The sequence below is a fragment of the Rhinopithecus roxellana genome, chromosome 2, assembly GCF_007565055.1.
Source record: "Rhinopithecus roxellana isolate Shanxi Qingling chromosome 2, ASM756505v1, whole genome shotgun sequence".
Taxonomy (NCBI): Eukaryota; Metazoa; Chordata; class Mammalia; order Primates; family Cercopithecidae; genus Rhinopithecus; species Rhinopithecus roxellana.
The window spans coordinates 78,970,999-78,994,291 of NC_044550.1; the positions used below are offsets into that span (position 1 = coordinate 78,970,999).

Below are 23,293 nucleotides of genomic sequence, written 5' to 3' on the forward strand. Positions count from 1 at the left end.
CAAACTGTCTCTCAGACCACAGTGCAATCAAACTAGAACTCAGGACTAAGAAACTCAATCAAAACCACTCAACTACATGGAAACTGAACAAGTTGCTCCTGAATGACTACTGGGTACATAATGAAATGAAGGCAGAAATAAAGATGTTCTTTGAAAGCAATGAGAACACAGATACAACATACCAGAGTCTGTGGGACACATTTAAAGCAGTGTGTAAAGGGAAATTTATATCACTAAATGCCCACAGGAGAAAGCAGGAAAGATCTGAAATTGACACCCTAACATCACAATTAAAAGAACCAGAGAAGCAAGAGCAAACACATTCAAAAGCTAGCAGCACGCAAGAAATAACTAAGATCAGAGCAGAACTGAAGGAGATAGAGACACACAAAACCCTCCAAAAAATCAATGAATCCAGGAGTTGTTTTTTTGAAAAGATCAACAAAAGTGATAGACCACTAGCAAGACTAATAAAGAAGAAAAGAGAGAAGAATCAAATAGACGCAATAAAAAATGATAAAGGGGATATCACCACCGACCCCACAGAAATACAAACTACCATCAGTGAATACTATAAACACCTCTATGCAAATAAACTAGAAAACCTAGAAGAAATGGATAATTTCCTGGACACTTACACACTTCCAAGACTAAACCAGGAAGAAGTTGAATCCCTGAACAGACCAATAGCAGGGTTTGAAATTGCGGCAATAATTAATAGCCTACCAACCAAAAAAAGTGCAGGACCAGACAGATTCACAGCCGAATTCTACGAGAGGTATAAGGAGGAGTTGGTACCATTCCTTCTGAAACTATTCCAATCAATAGACAAAGAGGGAATCCTCCCTAACTCATTTTATGAGGCCAACATCATCCTGATACCAAAGCCTGACAGAGATGCAACAAAAAAAGAGAATTTTAGACCAATATCCCTGATGAACATTGATGCAAAAATCCTCAATAAAATACTGGCAAACCGAATCCAGCAGCACATCAAAAAGCTTATCCACCATGATCAAGTGGGCTTCATCCCTGGGATGCAAGGCTGGTTCAACATACACAAATCAATAAATGTAATCCAACATATAAACAGAACCAAAGACAAGAACCACATGATTATCTCAATAGATGCAGAAAAGACCTTCTACAAAATTCAACAGCCCTTCATGCCAAAAACTCTCAATAAATTCAGTATTGATGGAATGTATCTCAGAATAATAAGAGCTATTTATGACAAACCCACAGCCAATATCATACTGAATGGGCAAAAACTGGAAGCATTCCCTTTGAAAACTGGCACAAGACAGATGCCCTCTCTCACCACTCCTATTCAACATAGTGTTGGAAGTTCTGGCTAGGGCAATCAGGCAAGAGAAAGAAATCAAGGGTATTCAGTTAGGAAAAGAAGAAGTCAAATTGTCCCTGTTTGCAGATGGCATGATTGTATATTCAGAAAACCCTATTGTCTCAGCCCAAAGTCTCCTTAAGCTGATAAGCAACTTCAGCAAAGTCTCAGGATACAAAATCAGTGTGCAAAAATCACAAGCATTCTTATACACCAGTAACAGACAAACAGAGAGCCAAATCATGAATGAACTCCCATTCACAATAGCTTCAAAGAGAATAGAATACCTAGGAATCCAACTTACAAGGGATGTAAAGGAACTCTTCAAGGAGAACTACAGACCACTGCTCAGTGAAATGAAACAGGACACAAACAAATGGAAGAACCTGCCATGCTCATGGATAGGAAGAATCAATATTGTGAAAATGGCCATACTGCCCAAGGCAATTTATAGATTCAATGCCATCCCCATTAAGTAACCAATGACTTTCTTCACAGAATTGGAGAAAACTGCTTTAAAGTTCATATGGAAGCAAAAAAGACCCCACATTGCCAAGACAATCCTAAGCCAAAGGAACAAAGCTGGAGGCGTCACGCTACCTGACTTCAAACTATACTACAAGGCTACAGTCACCAAAACAGCATGGTACTGGTACCAAAACAGAGATATAGACAAATGGGACAGAACAGAGCCCTCAGAAATAGTACCACACATCTACAGCCATCTGATCTTTGACAAACTTGAGAAAAACAAGAAATGGGGAAAGGATTCCCTATTTAATAAATCATGCTGGGAAAATTGGCTAGCCATAAGTAGAAAGCTGAAACTGGATCCTTTCCTTACTCCTTATTCGAAAATTAATTCAAGATGGATTAGAGACTTAAATGTTAGACCTAATACCATAAAAACCCTAGAAGAAAACCTAGGTAATACCATTCAGGACATAGGCATGGGCAAGGACTTCATGTCTAAAACACCAAAAGCAATGGCAACAAAAGCCAAAATTGACAAATGGGATCTAATTAAACTAAAGAGCTTCTGTGCAGCAAAAGAAACTACCATCAGAGTGAACAGGCAACCTACAGATTGGGAGAAAATTTTTGCAATCTACTCATCTGACAAAGGGCTAATATCCAGAACCTATAAAGAACTCAATCAAATTTACAAGAAAAAAACAAACAACCCCATCAAAAAGTGGGCAAAGGATATGAACAGACACTTCTCAAAAGAAGACATTCATACAGCCAACAGACACATGAAAAAATGCTCATCATCATTCGCCATCAGAGAAATGCAAATCAAAACCACAATGAGATACCATCTCACACCAGTTAGAATGGCAATCATTAAAAAATCAGGAAACAACAGGTGCTGGAGAGGATGTGGAGAAATAGGAACACTTTTACACTGTTGGTGGGACTGTAAACTAGTTCAACCATTGTGGAAAACAATGTGGCGATTCCTCAAGGATCTAGAACTAGAAATACCATTTGACCCAGCCATCCCATTACTGGGGATATACCCAAAGGATTATAAGTCATGCTGCTATAAAGACACATGCACACATATGTTTATTGCAGCACTATTCACAATAGCAAAGACTTGGAATCAACCCAAATGTCCATCAATAATAGGCTGGATTAAGAATATGTGGCACATAAATACCATGGAATACTATGCAGCCATAAAAGAAGATGAGATCATGTCCTTTGTAGGGACATGGATGAAACTGGAAACCATCATTCTCAGCAAACTATTGCAAGAACAGAAAACCAAATACCGCATGTTCTCACTCATAGGTGGGAACTGAACAATGAGATCACTTCGACACAGGAAGGGAAGCATCACACACTGGATCGTATTGTGGGGAGGGGGTAGGTGGGAGGGATAGCATTAGGAGATACACCTAATGTAAATGGTGAGTTAATGGGTGCAGCACACCAACATGGCACATGAATACATATGTAACAAATCTGCACATTGTGCACATGTAACCCTAGAACTTAAAATAAAAGAAAAAGTAAAAAATAAAATAAAATAAAATAAAAAAATAAAACAAACCTTCATTCAAGCAAGTAGCTGAATTTATCTATTTCCAGTTATGATTCAAAAAAGATAAAGCCCAAGTGGCTATTTTAAAACGTAGTTTGACATATACACTCCCAGTGTTGGACTTGAAATTAAGAGGTCAGCTGGTATTGGTATGAACATTAACAAAGACCTATAGGCTAAACAAGAAATAGTTTAGCCTTTTTTTTAATTTGCCTGTGTATAAAGATTATGGATAATCTCACATATTCACAGGCAAACGATGAAGGCACAAAATCCAGGGCTGGTAATATTCTATTTCCTTGAACTATTCATGCTAAAATTATATCAAACTTTGCTTTTTTACTCCTTAAAACTTTCTACATGTCCACTACCGCTTTGTGTATTGCGCATTCTGCTTATTAAATATTTCTAGAATCTACAGTGCCCACAATTTAGCAAAAATTTTATATCTACATCTCTATATCTACTATTCCTTAAGACCCAACTCAAACGCTCCAGGCAAAGAAAGCATCATAGGGTGTCAGCTTCCTCCTGTGAGCATGTATTACACTTTCTGGATTCAAGCAGATGGCATTCACAGCATGCAGCCCTGCATTTTCTCCATTTTGCATTTCTTTCCTACCCTACTAGACTGGAGTTAGTTTAGGGCAAAGAACATATTTTATCTACCTAATGTGCCATATACTAAAGAATCATATATAAAAATACCATACAAGTCAAGGTCCTCTAAGGGAACTAAGTGCCGTTCTAACAAACAGTATCCTCTATTTGGGCCACGCATATCCTAGTTACTCCATAAATAAATGCACTATATCTTAGTAAATTTCAGGAGCTTATGATCACAATATTTAAATTGAGGGTAATCATTATTTGATATTTTATACTGATTTGACATTTTCATCAGATCATATTATTAAGAAGCCTTGAAACTGAGGACTAATTCTGGTGTCTTGGACTCACTCAAATAAAAACAACCCCTCATTTTCAAAAATGGTTTTAAAATACATAGCACAACATTACATATTACTATGCCATTATTTCTCAGATTGTGCTTGATTTTTTCTTTTTCCCCGAAAGCAACTTTGAGGAAGCAATTCCAGGTTCACTCTGTTGTCTATTCCAAAAGCATACAGAAGCACAAGAGACCACACACTCTCCAGTTCAGTATTACATTGAAGGCACTGCAGAATTCATATACCACTCTTATATACCATTCAACACTTATGAACGAAATACTCAGAAATGGGAAGGGTTCAAGACTTTTAAAAACAAAATAGGGGCCGGGCGCGGTGGCTCAAGCCTGTAATCCCAGCACTTTGGGAGGCCGAGACGGGCGGATCACGAGGTCAGGAGTTCGAGACCATCCTGGCTAACACGGTGAAACCCCGTCTCTACTAAAAAATACAAAAAGCTAGCCGGGCCAGGTGGCTGGCACCTGTAGTCCCAGCTACTCAGGAGGCTGAGGCAGGAGAATGGCGTAAACCCGGGAGGCGGAGCTTGCAGTGAGCTGAGATCCGGCCACTGCACTCCAGTCCGGGTGACAGAGCGAGACTCCGTCTCAAAAAAAAATAAATAAATAAAAAATAAAAACAAAATAGGAAACTAAAAATTCTACTTTTTAGAAGTAATATTTTAAATGTCACTGCCAATTTTAATCCAATATTACAAATCTATTGTGGATTCTTGGACAAAAATCAACTTATCTGTTGTAAGATGTCTAGTTCTAATACAGTTTTCCCTATTTCTAAGAAGAAAGGATTGAGATTGGGTTGAGCAGCGATGGTGTTTACAATTGAGAGGTGGACACAACTAAAATTGAAACTAATGGGAAAGATTATGTTTTTGTTTCACAGATTTCTCACTCAAATATAGTCTTGCCTGCCACCGTCTGATAAACTATAAAGCAGAAAAGAGCAGGCAGGTTAGAAATCACCTAAAAACAAAACCAATGTGTTTGTGGAGGGAGATAAGGGCTTATAAACCTGGATACTTAGTTACTTTTCTAGTTTTTCTTAAGGTCATTACTTTGTCAGAGAACATAACTTGATAAAGTAATCGACTTTTAATATTTATTGTCAATACATCCCAATCATAGGCATCTAGCAAAACATGGTGACATTTCTAGAGTAAGCAATAACTTTTTAAAAATAAGAATCATCATTGTCTCCTGCGGGTGGAGGGTGTTGTTTCTTAACTTATCTATCCGGTAATAACACCAGCTTAAAGTTCACTTTCTCCCTGTAGCCCCTGACAGTGCCCCATACTTTTCTTACCCCTCCTACTTGCTTAATTGTTCCCTTATTTCTGTTTCCAAAAGCAGAAATTCTGTTTCCATTAAGTAGTTTGTACTTAATACCCTAAAATACTTAATTTATCATTATGTATCTGTATGTGATTCTCTTTCAGATTTTGAGGTTTTTCATGAGAAGGAACACAACGTACTCACATACGCATCTTCAATGCAAAGCATTGTGCTTGGTAAATAATATGCACTCAAAAATTGCTTACTTATTTGATATAAGAGAGTGTCCAGAACCATATACTCTTTATGGTATATGGATTCTGGCATAGTGGAATAATAATGCAGAATAAAATAACATATTTTTGGAAGAAGCAACGCATAGTCAACTAAATCAACCAAGGTCAGCCTATATAGGCTCTAAAGCATTTTGGGGCAGTAAGTAGACCCCTGAGACATGGCTACATTTTACCAATGGCATAACATATAGCTAGTTCAGGGGACTGATTTGCCAGTTTACTTTCCAATTCTGTACTCTGGGTGGATCTTCTTGAAGACAAGCTGGTTCTGGGTAACTGCAAATATTTAGTGGTATTCTGTTCCCTTTGACAGCATTGTGCTACTTAGTCAGTGGGAAACTCAAGTGAATTTGAACAAAGTTAAATTGCCTACCTCATCAATTTTCAAACTTAGTCAAGATTTTGTGGTCTGGCTTAACTCAAGAATTAACCACAAATTAGTTATAGAACAGCTGCTTGCTATATACACGTGACTGATTTTTGGTTTTGCACCTTTCATGATTTTTCAATGCAGGAATCTCACCCTGCCCAAAGAAACTGCCCCATGGGATTTCTACTTTAAAAATTTATTTACTTATTTATATAAGTGTTTGGTTGCAGAGCCCGAAATCATTTATTAATTAGCTATCATTGGGTATAAGTATATCCTACCAAAAAACTCAGTCCCATTTCTTAAAGCACAGGAAATACATAATGCTCATTTAGGCTACCGTACTTACTTGATGGCTAGAGCCAATTAGAATAAAAATGTATTCATTTATATTTCATTGTACAATATCAAGTACCCTAGAAGAACTGAGGAAAAACCTTGCTAGATGACAATATATACCACAAAGGACTACAGTTTTAAATTTATTTCATAGTGAGACAAAGTTCCTTTAAAAAGGTGATGCATTTTATGGATCCAGGAATAAAGAGATGAATGTAATTTATCAGCTGAGGCTCTTGGAAGCTAGGACTCAGAGTAAAAGGGCCTGGTTCCACCACATCTTAGCTGTAAGGCCTTTTGCATGTCATTTAACCCCTCTGTGGCTGTTTCTTTAAGACTTAATCCATAGGTTAAAAATCCATATAATTAATCCACAAGTTAGAAGATTTAATTCACAGATAACACCTTGCCTGTCTGGAGTCCATACCATCTACCCTGGCCAAGGGGCCCCAGCCATTAGAATTAGAGCAATTAATATCTGTAAAGTAGTTAGAAAAGTGCTTGCTACTTAGTAAGCACTACACAACTGGAAGGGAAAAGGGAAAGGCAGACCTTTGTCTTATTTTACTCTGTGTTCTTCATATTAAATTTAGAACATGGTAATTGATCTTGCTCGTAATTACTTATAAAGAGTATTAAAAGGCAGACTGCATTGAGAAATGATGGCAATATCTTTCAGGAAGAGCAGGAGTTGGACCGACTTTCACATCTTAAAGGGATTTTTAAAATTAAGCAGAACACAGAAACTATATTCCAATATTTGACAGGCTGACCTAAGGAAGGTGATGGTTGATCCAGGCAGGTGAATGGATCAATAATTGGAAGTTATGGGATAACAGATTTCAGCTTAACAAGAAGATAAGTTTTATAAATCACATAGCTGTCCAAAAATGGAATGGGTTGATACCCAAAGTGACAAACTCCCTGCTATTGTGCATGTGCAAGTAAAGGTTAGCTGACAATCTGTCAGGGATGTTGTAAAAAGAATCCCTGCCTTACTTGGCAGGGTCACTAGATAATCTCTAAGGTCCTTTCCAAATGCTGCAGTCTTAAAATACCATTAGCAACAAAAGGTATGGGTACATAGAAATGGAAGGAGTTTGAAAATTGACTTTTAAGAGAATAACAATTAATATGTAAATAAACATTTTATTCTGTTACCAAACACTTGTAATGTTTCACTACCCCATGAAAATAAAAAGCAAAGTATATAGTCTGACATATTTGGGAAAAGTTAATTTATACCTATTCTTTTCTCAATTTGTCTTATTTTAATGAGATACACAAATGTTGGAATTTTAAAATTAATATTAAATTTAGTGGCTGAAAAGATAGCATAAGAATACATATATATCTCAGGAGTCACAATAATTGGGTCATTTGAATGAAAATGAGGTTTATAAACATGATCAAATTAGATTTAAGCATAAAGAGCATTTAAATAATTTTTATATATTTTATGTACTAAATACAATGAATAGCATGATATATTAATATATAAAATATAAAATGTTATACATAAAGGTATATATGTACATATATACATATACACACCTCTCTCTCTCTCTCTCTCTCTACATATATATATATATATATATATATATATATATATATATATATCTGTAACTTTGCTCTCCAAAGCAAGTAAAAGTAATATGAAAAAATTCATTCCAATTTACTTTTCAATTTCAGTTATTTTATTTGGATCACAAGTCTTGCAAGTATGCTAAATTCATTTTATCAAACAAAAGTGATTATCTGAAATAGCTTTAGTTAGACTATTTCCTCAAACACAGAGATCTAACCTTGCTCTAGTAATTCTGTATAAATTATCACAGTTTCTCAGAGAAGCATATCTCCTTGCAGTGGAATCAGTTCAGGTGCATAAAGGGAACATCCTATGGCATCCAGTCTGTCTATTCTTGCCTGCCATCACACTATTACAACATCACACCATCATACCAGGGAGAATCACAGAGCTTTCACATTAGATTCAAGGTGCAGAGTCTTCAATTGAAAAACCTATCAGAAAACTCAACTGAAGGACTAGTATAGAGTTAAGAACAATATCCAGATTAAAAAATAATTACTTTATTAGGCTAGGCGTGGTGCATCATGCCTGTAATCCCAGCACTTTGGGAGGCCGAGGTGGGCAGATCACCTGAGCTCAAGAGATCAAGACCATCCTGGCCAACATGGTGAAACCCTGTCTCTCCTAAAAATACAAAAAATTAGCTGGGCGTGGTGGTGCGTAGCTGTAGTCCCAGCTACTCAGGAGGCTGAGGCAGGAAAATTGCTTGAACCTGGGAGGTGGAGGTTGTAGTGAGTTGAGATTGCGCCACTGCACTCCAGCCTGGGTGACACAGCAAGACTCTGTCCCCTACCACCAAAAAAATAAAATAAAACAAATAAAAAATAAAAAAACTTTATTAGATTAATACACTCCTTAACATAAGATACTGCGAAGTTTTGGATCAGAAGGTATCTAGTTTGCCTTTCAACACTGATCCAACAGAAGCACTTATCTATAGACCTCAGGTACATATTCTGAGAGAAACGGGGAAATACGTTAACTACACTTTTGTAGGCACTTCAGTATAATTTTTGTCTAACGTTGAAATACTGAACCTTTAATTTAGATTTATTGGTGCCAATGGGGACATAAAGCTTCACAAGGACAAAGATGCAAAAGCCTTCTTTTATATGTAAGAATGCTGATTCAATATTTATTTTTTTCAGGGATGTGGCAAAAATATCAGATTGCCAAGCATTTTCCTTAGAGGAGAAGTCAATATCTATGAGGAGTGCTGACTACTTACCTTGTAGCTACTTTCTTTCTTAACTGCTGGTGGAAATAGTCCAGATGCTCTGCCTAAACAGAAAGCTTACCTTTGTAGGGAAGAGAATGCCCTGCCTGTCTGAAGACGCATACTATCTACCCTGCCCAGGAGCCCAAGCCATGAGAATTAGAGAGGGAAGTTCGCACATGCTTTTACCTCGTCAGACTCTAATTGAATTAAAAAGCTTTTTTTTCTCTTCTAGTCCTCCACACACACAAGTCCAGATTCTTCCAAGACTCTTTTAGTTTGTTTTTTCCTTGATTGCGATAAATTAAATTGAAAATTTGCTTCCTTTTCAAACTCCAGAAGAAAATATGTTCAGAAACATATTGACAAAACATGCTAATACCATTTGAACATTTAGTTGGAGATAAGGATATTCAAAGGGCAACTACTAAATTTAAAATTGAGCTCAAAATTTTAAAAATATACACATATAAATTTATTTTCCTTAGTACTAGTGTGCTGACATCCTAAAATCCCTAAGGCTTTTTAAAAAATGGGATATTTTTCATCTTCTTTTCATCTTAGCACTAGTGCCAAGGTTATTAAAATACTTTTGTTATTCAGGGGATGTGGGCAAAGATAGCAAAATACACATATACATATTTATGATAAAACTAAATAAAGCATACTGCAAAGAAACGTGACTTTCTTTTACCTTGCCATAAATAGAAGTGCAACAGAGTTTCCACTTTCCATTATGGTCTGAAATCATAACCTCTGTGATGAAATTTTAATTTATAAACTAACTTTAAGGATTGCATAATGGAAGGTTATAACTGACTACATGAATATCAAATATATAAGTTTCTGAAAATAGACATTTCAACCCCAAATGCCCCATGATTTAGAATTAATTTCTAATTATGTACAATGTCTATGTACTATAATAACTCAACCTTCAAGACTAAATCCTTGCTACAACACTGTAGCAAGGATTTGTAAGGCAAAGTTACATGTAATCACATAATCTATTTTCTTCTGAAACATCACATCTTTTATTATTCAGTGTATTAAAAATTAGCTCGATTCTCTGTTCAGAAACCACACGATACATTAGCAGCTTTTAAGTTATTAACATACACAGGAAAATTGTATGTATGTAGTCAAACCACAGAGGAAAAAAAAAGATGAAACTCATCAAATGCTTGTTGGAGTGTGGGCTTCCACAGTCCGTCAACCACGTGTTTCTCATATGGTCAAGCTGAATCCATGGTAAGTCTACGCAGTGGTCTCTGTTGCCATTTAACTTTATGACCAAGTAATATTTAACAATATGTACCTTGCACATATGCATATGAGATTTTTGTTATATGAAAGGTTTTTTTTTTTTTTTTTTTTAATGGTGACTACAGATACTAGGAGTTTCCAATAAATCTATTTCAAGAGCAGCTGCTATAAAATTGGTTCATTCTTGTGAAGTGGAAGGTATTTTCCTCTTTATTTTCTGGCAAAAATAATATATCTTGACAGCTCTAACAGGTCTTTTTCTCACTTTTGTTCTAGTCTATTTTCCTCAATAGAAAAAATCTTGATCACAAAATCAAATAAAACTATTGGTGTTATAAAATTCTGTGAATTTATGTTATAAAATTGAAATGTGAAACAAAATTGAACAAAAGATGACATCTATTGTATTTCTATTTTCAAAAACAAAAGAACAGTCAAGGTGGTTTGAAAACTCTAAAGCATATAATAAATATAATGGCATTATTTTCTCAAATAGTTAAGAAAACAGACACCATTTTTAAAACACATAAATTCAGATGTGAGAAAACAGATATTTTGCAGTTTGAAAAAATTTAGTATTTTCAGCTTGTATTGAAGGTTGCTAAGAGTAAATTTAGGAAGAGTCTTTAGTATAGGATATAGTGAATAGTTTACGTGATTTTATTGTTATTTAAGTATTTACACCCTGCCTTATTCCAAAAAGAATTTAAGGCAGTTTACCTGAATACATCAAATTCAGTAAGATATCAGGAATAAAAAGTGAGAAAGAAACAGTAAATGCAAGAGTAATGTCATAAAATGGAGCTAAGAATGAGGCCAACACACACACACACACACACACACACAGTGAAAGCCTATTAAAGAATGCTATACATTTGAAGTAGATGAATCACAAAATTGGCCCTGAGCTTTTTAGTAGTCTCTACAAAAAGGAAACTACAAAATTAAAGCCCACCTGTACACATACAATCACACATCGCCCCACCCCAGACAAACACATATTTACACGTGCACCTGTTTCGTTGTGGGGAATCATTCATTAGCCGAATGTTAATGCTCTGGGAATGACTGCACAGATTACTCACAAAGAGGGAACTTTACAGAGGAATTAAAAATGTCTAACAACATGGATGCACCTGGAAAATATTATGCTAAATGAAAGAGAGCATTCACAAAAGACCACAAATTGTATAAATCTATTTATATGAAATGTCCAGATAAGGCAAACCTAGTGGTACCCAAGGGCTGGGGGGATGGCATTTGGGAAGATACTGGTAATGGAAACGGGGTTTCATTTAGGAGTGCCGAACAGGTACTAAAATTATTGTAGTGATTGGTATACAAATCTGTCAGTATACTAAAACTACTGCATTGTACCCTTTAATATGTTTACTGGTTTATTATAAAGTTATTACAAATAATACAGATGAAGAGATGTGTGGGGCGAGGTATGAGGGAAGGGATACTGAGCTTCCATGCGCTCCCTGGGTGCACCGCCCTCTAGGAACCTCCATGCGTTTAGCTATATGGAAGCTCTATGAACCCAGTTCTCTTGGATTTTTATGGAAGCTTCATGATATTAGCATTCCTTTCCCCTAAGAGTGTAGAGCACGACCTGCTCTGGGAAGAGTCTCATGACCCACCATCTACATTGTACACTTTAAATGGGTGGTTGTTATAGTCTGGTAAGTATATGTGAATTGTATCTCAAAAAAGATGTTAAAAATGTATCAATGTCCTTACATTAGGCAAGTGGTTATCAAACTTCAGTGCAAATCAGAATCACCTGGTGAGCTCATTAAAACATTGATTGCTGGGACCCACTTGTAGAGTTTCAGGTCAAGCAGTTCTGGGAAGGGCCAGAGAATGTGCATTTCTAACAAATTCTTGGATGATGCTGATGCTGGAATCACTCTCTGAGAACCAATGCAACAGATGGTATGAATAATGGAACTGACTTTTTTTTTTTTAACTTTCCTCAATATAATTTGAGGACATCACAGCCATTCACAGTTTAGTAAAAACAATGTGGTAGGAAGCTGCTATGACAAAGAAGCAATAATAACAGTAATAACAGTCATCACCACACATCAGTAATAGCCATGACAGCATTTAATATTTACTAATCCTCATTGTGTAACAAGTACTATATTAACTGCGTCAGCGATCATCGTTTCTTCTAGCGCTCATGACAACTCTATTAGATGAGGATGCTGGTGAAATTATCACTACAATATAACAGTTTGACTTTACCAATTGCTTACTGTGAACTATACCCAGTTACCAATTCCTTTGTATATGTTGTTTCATTTTACAGATAAAGAACCTAAGGCCTCTTAGAATTTCATTCCCACTGCTAAGAAGTGAAGAAATCAGGCAGTCTAATTCCAAAGTCCTTCCTTTTAACCACTTTATGTGCCACAGAGGGGCAGCCTGCTCTTGGCTGAGCTGACCTAATTGTTAGATTTTAGAGTATTCAGAGCAGTGATTACCCCCAAATAATGCTGTGATATTTGAGAGATATCACATGTGATTTGTTACTAATAAAATACCAATTTTGCAAATGATATGCTTTATAAATTACAGTTTTGATCCCCATAATGATGTCATTCACACTCATATGAGTTTTGATATGCTCACTACATGAAAGAGAATGGGGTGTAATTATGCATAATGCATCTTTGCTCATAGGGCTTTAGACCATTATCCTTTGAGCATTAGTATATGATGCCCAGCATTTGAACTTCTCTGTCATCTGTGGTCTTCTGATCAGGAGAAAAGCTTGCAACATTTTGGGGGCTTATTCCTAAACACAGTTGCCTCCTAGTCCAGTTTTCTTTAGAAATTGGCCTGTGAAGCCATCCAATTTGTTCTCTTGAACACATGTCTGGAGCACTATAACCACTATTCAAGTTAGGAGAAGGGCTGAAACCACTTTATGACAGTGTTTACCAGGGTATAGCAAGTGTTCTGATGGAAGACAAGAAGTTTTAGACTGTATACTGATAATTCATTGAATTAATAGTTTTGGATTTCTTTGTATGTGAGGACAAACATAATAGGCACATTGAGTATATGAATTCATGGATATCATTGGCTAGGACAAGGCAGTTGGTGTTTGTAGAAAAAATCATTAGGTGGCGAAATGAAAATTACTTCCTTGATTCTCTTGTCTCAACCTTCCAGGGGCATAAACAGACTCTAGGTTTTGGCATAACTGCTCTCCATAGATCATTCAGGTTTGGGCTGCCTGCATCTCAGCCTTCTTTAGTGAACATGAGACCTTTTCCTGGACTAGTTCTTGCTACACCTCATTTTCCAAGTGCAAAGGCATCAATCATCTCCCTAATCAACTATAGGTTTTTGTTTCTCAGCTGGAACTGTCTTTCCCTTGTCTAAAGTGGAGCCCTGTCCCCTTCCCTGCTAAAAAGCCTCACATCACGTCACAGGCTCCCGTCATAGCATGATGCATTCTCTGTCCAAACCCAAGGGATGCTCCTGTCTTATTCCACTGTGCTTTCATTTAAAAAATAAAAATAAAGCATATTTTTAAAAAACCACACCACTCCTGAAACAGTGTCTTCTAAATGTAACTTAAACACAATAGGCCAGTGGTTTATTTATAAATGCTGGAAACCTTTCCTAATTTGCAATTATGTGCAAAACTCCATTATGTGAAATATTGAAGATGAGATGAGTGAGAATCTGGATGGCCAATCAATGTTTAGACAGATATTTAATCTTATTTTGTGTTACTGAGAAAGTATAACTTAATCAACGATAGCACTTTCCATCCATCAGATGGTTAAAAACTCTTACAGTACAAGTATTGGGATGTGTGGAGATATGGGAGCACATGTGCATGGCTTGTGGCTTATAAATTAGTATAGCTATTTGGAAAAGCAATCTGGCAGCATGTAGCAAAATTAAAAATACAAATGCCTTACCACCCATTCTACTTATGGGTTTATATACATGGATATACATGTGAGAATGTCTATTACAGTATTGTTGGTAATGGCAAAACATCAGATGTTTTGGGCACTAAATTGTGGTCTATTTATTCAAGTGAGTATTATACAAGTTTAAAGGAAGATAACTAGATATAAAATAAATAAACACTGATCTCAAAAAGTTGATATCAGTTGAAGAAAATAAGTTGTTCAATGTGGCACACATTACAACATTTATGTAAGCAAAACCACTTGACGAGGGTGATGAGTGAATAAGCGCTACTCTTATCCACTTAGATAATTCTAATACAGATTTTCCTAACTCCTGGCAACTTACCTAATTGTCTTCATCCTCAAGACACAGTTCAGATTCTACCTCCTCCAGGACACCTCCTGGCCACAGTGATTCTTTTTATCCTCTGAACTGCTTAATAATGAATGCTTCCTATGCTCTGGACTCATTTATCTGATTCTGCTCTTGTGGGAATCAGCAGTTTCCCCATATAGGATGCTTAGTGTTATTCTTAGTGCATAGTAAGTCCTCATTGACTATTAGCAGCTGTTATGATTTCAAATGCATTTCTCCGTTTGTACAGCATGATACTCTGCCATAGTAGATATACAAAAGATGTTCACTTTTGACTATGAAAATGACACCCACATATTTCTATTAATGATCTATTTTCCCAACTCACCTCCAGAGGTGGGGCTGCTGGCACATTTTATAGGATATACTAACTCACCAATAAAAGCTGTGGGAATTCAGGAGTTAGACATTCACCAGTTCCACAAACTGAGTGCTGAGTGCTGCTCTCTGGGGGCCCCAGATACGCACTAACCCCAGCTCTAAGCTTAGCTGCTTCTAGATTCCCTGATGCTATAGCTAGGGCTCTAGCAAGATTTCCAAACCCTGTAGCCCACTGTCACTGAGAGAAAATTTAAGGCTTTTAGAAAGCAAATGTTAATGCTGGGACTTTTTCCCTAAGACCTCGAAGACCAGGAGAACTCCCCCATTTTAACAATATCCAAGGATGCACTTTTAGAGAAAAATTGGATAAGGAAGAACAAGCAGGGTAGATAGAGATGGGGAGAGTGTAGAGAGCAAGGGTAACATTTCTCAGCAAAACACTTCACGCCCACTGGGTGCAGAGACTTTAAGTAAGTGATCTCATTTATCACAACACTCATAAGAGGGCGATGGAGCATCATCTCACCTTTACACATTAGGAAACTGAGGCCTTGAGATTAATTAATGTGTCCACCACTACATAGATAATTAGTGTTAGAATAGGGAATTAACTCCAGGTCTTCCTGGATTTAAAAACCTGTATTTGTGGCAGAAGTTAAATGTATTTGCTTCAGCTAGATTCATTTACATTGATTTTGATTTTAAGTTAAAACATATGTTTGACATCCTTCTATGTCTAGGCACTTAGTTAATAATTTTGGGAGTTGAAAGAAGTGGTTGACTTGGAAAGGTGTGTACAAAGCTGATGGCTGCTCTGGACTATGGCCTCCATGCTCACAGGGTCTCAAGTTGCTACAACTGGAAAACAACCCTATCAACAAAAGAAATTAGGGGAAAGAAATAGACCTCAAAATCATCATTTTTCTGTCAACAGAATACTATGACAACCTTGTCAGGCATGAATATAGGAAGAAGATCCACTAAAATCAGCACATATGTTTTGTTCAGGAAGTCGGAAGTCCTTTGTAGGCCATTCTTTGATTTCCCCAGGAAGGTTAGTTCTCTTCTGGGGTTTATAGTGAATGGCTTATTAAAAGCTACTTGCTCTAACATGATTTCTAAGGATGTACACATTCTTTGCAGTATCTTTCAACTCACCTTCAGCTGAAGTAAAAACATCCCAAATAAGGTCAATTTTCATGTTTTTATTAATAACCCTGAGTTGAAGGTGACTCTTTCTCAGCTTACTCCTGTTATTTGCTGCAAATACTGACTGAAGTAATATAGCAGACACACCACTGAAATTCTCAAGGGAGGAGACAATACTTAGCAATCATGGAAAAACTGTTCCCAATTACAATGTTCCCTACAAACACATCTCTTTCAAGTAGTCAAAAAATAGCTGCAAACTTCAATTACCTATGTTTATAATGCTTATAATTCTCTTTAATATTTCAAATAGGATATAATATGAAATAATAGCAGCTCTTCTCCAACGAGTACAATCAAAAACAAAGAAAAAAATAAGCTCAAGTGGAAACAAGACTAAAGATAGAAGGAAGAAACTTTTCTATTTTAACAATAATTGAACTACATTACTTAAAAGTGAACCCTACAAGGGAGGAAGTCATACAAACACATCTTTTACAGACATCAATTGGTTAAGAGTCATTTACTTATAAAGCAGAATACGTCATAAATTACGCTCCCCCAACAGATAAATTACAGGTGCAACATTTGAGAATATGACATTTAATAAATGAAACTCAATAAGCCCAATGGGCCTTTTAAGTCTCTTATAAATTAAATATTTACTGAAATAGAATGACTAAAGCCCTGTATTGCAAGGGTGATACATAAGTATATGCTGAAACTTACCCTGAGTCTTCCTACTAATGGCATATTAACTATCCTAATTTTAAGGAGCCATGACAGATTGAGAAAGTAATGTAGTATAAAACAAAAGACAATTGAGAACTATGGTGTCATATTATTACTTTGTATAGCCATCATCCTAGAGTTCCTGTTAAGGAAAAAAACAGTACCATGGCATTTTTGTTTTAATTTACTTTATAGAGGCATTATATTTCCCTATACAATTATTTTTTGTTAAAATAGTTTTCTAGATTTATGATGGTCAATGTGGGTTAAGAATCACTGTTTTGGTCTTAAAGATATAGTCAACCACTAAGAGAGCCTTACAGAGTCAGATCACCCAGATACCTTGTGTTAATCTTCTATTCTGAAGAGGCATTTATGCCATTTCATCAAACAGATGGTACTCAAAAGTCCATCAGGAGTGTGCAGCTGAAAGTAATACTGGATATGTAGAAAAAAGGAAGTCTGAATTTTTTGACTATTGTACAAAGGGTGGATTCAGGTGGTGAGCTGAAATGGTTTATTTATTGCCTATTTGTTTTTGAATTAGGACAATAAGACTTTTCTTTCATATTCTGCAACTTGTGCTTATCAATGTATGACAATCAAGTGACAACTTCATATGCTTAATTTAAAATGCCTATGTATGCACAATACCACCTAATACATAGGACCCGAAAGTTTTAGAAACCCATGTCATTCATGTATTCCTTTATTGTATATTTATTGAGAAAAAAATTATACTGTGTGCACTGGATACTGTTTTAGGTAATGGAAATATAGTAGTGAACAAAAAGAAACAAAAGTCTCTACCTTCAGAGAGCTGCTTCTCCTGTGGGGAGTTCTGAATAAGAACCAGATGGAGCTTTATTTACTTTCATTTATATACCTTTACTCATCATAAATAATTTGAAACTGCTACAGAGATAAGCATATACAACAGAAAATAATTAATATAGATATAGAAAAAATAAAACTAAATAAAGAGTGATATGATAACCTTGGTGAACTTTATTTTTCCCTTGAAATTTTACGATGAAGAAACCTTGGTGAATTTTTAAGAAATCCAGATAAAATAGCCTGGAAGGTGATTGGAATAATTCAAAGGTAAAATAAACTGCAACTGATATTAAATAAAATTAAAAGTTGCAGTAAATTCAAAAACATACAAATCAAATTCCCTTAAAACACTGATTTTTAAAAATCCAGAGTTGTTCCCCAGAATGTCTGTAAAGTTCTTAAAAAATTAAATTCCGGGACCCATCTCAGATCTTCTTAATTATAATCCATGTGGGGGTCTAAACATATGTATTTTGTTTCAGTATAGGACATGCTGTTTTATTATAAAATTGAACCCAAGATGATGATAACTTAAACTACATCTTGATATCCTTTTAAAAATAGATTTAGGGGGTACAGATGCATCTTTGTTACAGTGGACATACTGCATAGTGCGGAAGTCTGGGCTTTCAGTGTAAACACCACCTGAATAGTGTACATTATACCTAATAGGTAGTTTCTCATCCCTCACTCCCTTCCCATCCTTCCACCTTTTAACACACCAATCAAACATATGTATTTTTTAAAAGTTAGAGTTCATTTAAAAACCACTGTCTGAAGGGTGGGATTTGACAGATGGCAGAGTGAGGAGCTAGGCAAATCTGCTTCCTCTCAAAAAACTCAACTGTAAAATATTGTCAGAACCCAGAGTTTTGGGACCCCGGTAATCAATCAGCATTAAGCAGTAACTTGAGAAATGTTTATTCATGAACCACTATTGCATGTGGGGTAGGAAATTTGTAAGAGTTATATGTATAAAAATATTGGTAAGAAATTTCTAAGGTGACTTATCTTAAATTCTATGATTATTTCTAGATATATAATACACATTAGTATCAAAAATGTTTATAAAAATAACTATTCAGGGATTGTGATGCTTCCATAATTAACACAGCATTTGCAAACACTTGCACATGTTTAAAGTGCTATTTAAAGAGCTGATTTTCGTAAATAGGGACGATATTGCATTTGAAACCTTATTTACAAGAGCTGCCAGGACACTTTATTTTAACATATGCTATTGTAGTCCAACTTTATGTCATAAAATACTCACAAATATAAAACTATAAGGATCATAATTAACTAGATTATACTGCACATGGAAAATCAGAGTATTAACATCACAGCCCTTGATTTTTTTATTTTTTAAACCAACATTATTTAGTGATTACCATGTGCCAAACATTGTTAATTCCTGTACATGTATCAATTCATTGAATCCTCAATACGCTCCTAAAATGGAGCTACTATTACCATGTCTGTTTTAAAACATGAGGAAACTGAGAGGTAGCAAGAAGTTGCGTAACTTGCCCTAAGGCACTAAGAGGCAGTGAGAGACTAACTTGCCTATGGGTAATGGGCATATAGCCTGGATTCAAATTAGCTGGCTCCCAAGCCTCATGCTCTTACCTACTCTGCTGTGTTGCCAGAGCTTGTAAATCTATGATCCTGTGTTGTGAGGCAAAATACCCAGAGGGAAATGAAGGCAGTTATTAAAGAAAAGAACACATCTTATTTTCTTTTAAATACGTGCATACATATATACACAAATACAGGTCACACTCACACTCTGGCACAGTCCTCATATACACACAAAACCAAAAGAAGAAGATCACCAGAATACTAGGGATTTCAAGTTAAGCCTTTAGTGTTTTAGATTAAATTTCTAGTGCCTTACCTTAAAAAGACAAAAATGAATCATCACAGATGCTATATCATGAGCAAATGTATTGCATATATAATGTCAATCATAGGCAATACCAAAATATGTTGTTCTATAGTATAACATGTCTAGTATACATATAGCCTTTATTTACCTGTTTGAATTATTTTATTTCTAATTTAAGGGTTCCCTCTTCTATCTTAAATAAACAGACAGCAATTTCATCTTCCAGAAGATTTGTTACCTAAATCAGTTTAGTCCCATGGTGTACCTGGCCTATAATATCATGCATTCCTGCGTTGTGCCTATAATATCATGCAAATGTGCTCACCAAGCACATTTGTTCCATCTACAGTGACGTTTGTCTTATTTTTCTGCAGATTTGAAGATTTCATACATGAATTTGTTATTTTACCTGTTAGTGCTGAGATATTTTTTGAAAGAAGTTTTTATATCAACCAAACATGTTTTATATGGCTGAGATGTTCACGTCAGGCCTCTAAGACATCCTCACACATTTATCAAAAAATTATGATAGAGCTCCACTGAACAATGAAAATGCCAAGAGACATGAAATGGGATGAAATACAGGACTTCAGAAACCTCTCGTTAGTGCGAAAACACAGAGGCATAGAACGAGCACAAGCAAACATCAATGTCGCCAATGAAAGACTGCAGCAGTTAAAAGAAAACTGGTACCTAATGGCAGGCTAGATAAGAAGCAGCCCTCTCCAGTGAATCACATGACATTCCTTTCTGGGAACCCAGAGCCTGTCCCACGCTTCCTAGTGTGCTTCTGAGCTAGGCTTTGCAGCAAAGAGACAATTTCGTTTAACTTTTTAATTAACGTGTGTCCTTGCTGATAGACACTGTGAATGAAGCACTTTTTCCTTCCCATTATGGCTTAGAGTTTAGATTTAATTACTGTGGAAATGAATCAAGAAACATGACTTCGGGCATAGCATTTTAAATGTCGGCAGAGTAACCATATTAATTCTCTATTTTAAAGTATCAGTGTCATCCCATCTTTATGATGAGTGATGTAAAAATAACTTTAGAAAGGAGGTTACTGACCCAGAGACTCCGTGGGCCATGGGAATATCACCCATTAGTTGTAATTTGGAAAGATTTTGTTTGGATAATGAGTTAGTTTCATTTTGCGAGTACTCATAAATACTTATGCATCATGAAAATTTGCTCTTACAGTGTTACATATGACATTTTTGGGGCTCCTTAACTTCAGCCAATCAGCTAAAAAAATATATAATATCATATACAATCATGCATGTCATCAAATGTGTACACAGTCACATTTTCTAAAAATGAAAAGTTTAGAAAAGTAGCCTAAAATGAGTAGGGGAATACAGATAGAGATAAAAATATTATAGAGGTAGAGAAAATTATCTCTCTCTCATGTCATAAGCTATAAGCCACGAAAATACAGTAAAGTACTGAAATATTTAGTCCTCCAATAAAATATGTATTTTGAAAAAAATAAAAACAACTCTAAATGACCTTAAACGAAAAAAAACTTGAAAAACATGTAAGATACCTTCTCATGCAATCCAGCGCTCGGATAAAGAAGTCCTTGTGTAACTGGTGCTCATCTCTCAAGATTGAGCATTGTTCAAGTGTCACTGACATCGATGTCCTGTCTTTGGCGCTTTTACAACAGGTGAAACGAATACCATTTAGTTTGCGGCAAATCTGTAACATATGTAAAAACGAATGTTTGCTGTACATTTGTAATACGGTAAAGTGTTGGCCTCCTCCAAACACTTCTAGTCTAAACACATCAAATATAAATTTGGGTTTCTGTTAATTTATGGTAGTCAATTGGTTCAAAAAGCCAATGCAATGGACCTAATTTATTTAATTCTTTGTACATGAGGCGTGGAACCGTTGAAGCCTTATAAGATGTGAAATACCCAGCAGAGGACGCAGCACACTACCCAACGGGGTGCCTGTTCTGCAGTGTATGACAATGCTAAACTAATTTCTGCTCAGAAACAACACCTTCATTGTAAAGAGGAAAAAACAAACAAACCAAAAACAAACAAACAAACAAAATCTATATTCCCTGGATTAAACAGTTGATTCAAATCGTATATAGCTAATATTCTCTTATTTTACATTTAAGAAACATTTGCTAGTCTTGGTTTTATGTTATGAGATTTTAAACATCCTCATGGTGCCTCACAACAGACAAGGGAACTACTCATCAGTACTAAAAAGGAGAATACTAGAAATGGCCACTGTTTATTGCAAATTGACTGTGCTCTAGGGTACAACACTAAGAAATTTCATATACAGTTGCACTTTTTAATAAACTTCACAGGGGCTGGGTGCAGCGGCTTATGCCTGTAATCCTAACAATTTGGGAGGCCAAGGCAGGAGGATCATTTGAGCTCAGGAGTCTGAGACAAGCCTGGGCAACATAACAAAGCCTCCTTTCTATCAAAAATAATAATAATAAAATTAACTGGGCATGGTGATGCATGCTTGTAGTCCCAGCTACTCGGGAGTCTGAGGTGGGAGGATTACTTGAGACTGTGATCATGCCACTGCATTGCAGCCTGGGCAACAGAGTGAGACCCTGTCTCAAAAAACACCTCCTAAATTAAAAATAAAAATAAGTAAATAAATAAACTTCACAGGAACTCTAGAGGAAGGTATAATTATTTTCTTTTTGTAGATGAGGAAACTGAGGTTTGCATGGGTTAAGTAACTTGCACATAACAGAGCAGAACCAGGATTCAAACAGAACTCTACTTAAGTTCAATAATCAAGTCTTTTAACTTCTGTTATGTTCTGTTTTCCTCTACAGTTCTTTCTTTTTGTTATTCTGATTTAAGTCAGAGAAAAATCACTGAGCATCAGTACTGTCTTGTCTCATTGCCTTATGGTTAATAGGGAAATCATTCCATTTGTTTCTCTTCTATACCATGGTAGGGTTCTAATATGAAATACCAATAATCAACTTCGGCATTACAATGCTAATCAGTGTGCATTTAAAATAGATCTAATGTGATATAACAAAGGTCTTCTTTATTATCTGTCATCAAGCAGTCTTTAAAAGTTGTCTGCTTTTAAAAGAAGGTAAAATAATACAGCTAATCTAGAACTTATTACCATGTTTTAATTGTGATTCTGACACTTAAACTTGAATTTATACATCACTATTAATTTAGACCTTTGGTACTTCTATTTCCAATATAAATGACTAGAAAAATGTGAGAGCATGATTTCTCCGTACAATCTTTTTACATCTAGAAAATTCTAATCCTTTCAAATAAACAGTATTTCATTTTTTAAAATTCTTAACTATATTCAT

General features: G+C 35.8%; 1 protein-coding gene across 4 annotated transcripts in view; it reads right to left on the reverse strand.

The window, feature by feature from the left end:
- INPP4B (inositol polyphosphate-4-phosphatase type II B) overlaps positions 1-23,293 on the reverse strand; it is an 855,326-nt gene that overhangs the window by 41,789 nt on the left and 790,244 nt on the right. For all 4 annotated transcript variants that reach the window (XM_030917305.1, XM_030917308.1, XM_030917317.1 and 1 more), the window contains one exon: positions 21,512-21,666. In XM_030917305.1, coding sequence (XP_030773165.1) covers positions 21,512-21,666 — 155 coding nt within the window. The remainder of the gene's footprint in view (positions 1-21,511; positions 21,667-23,293) is intronic.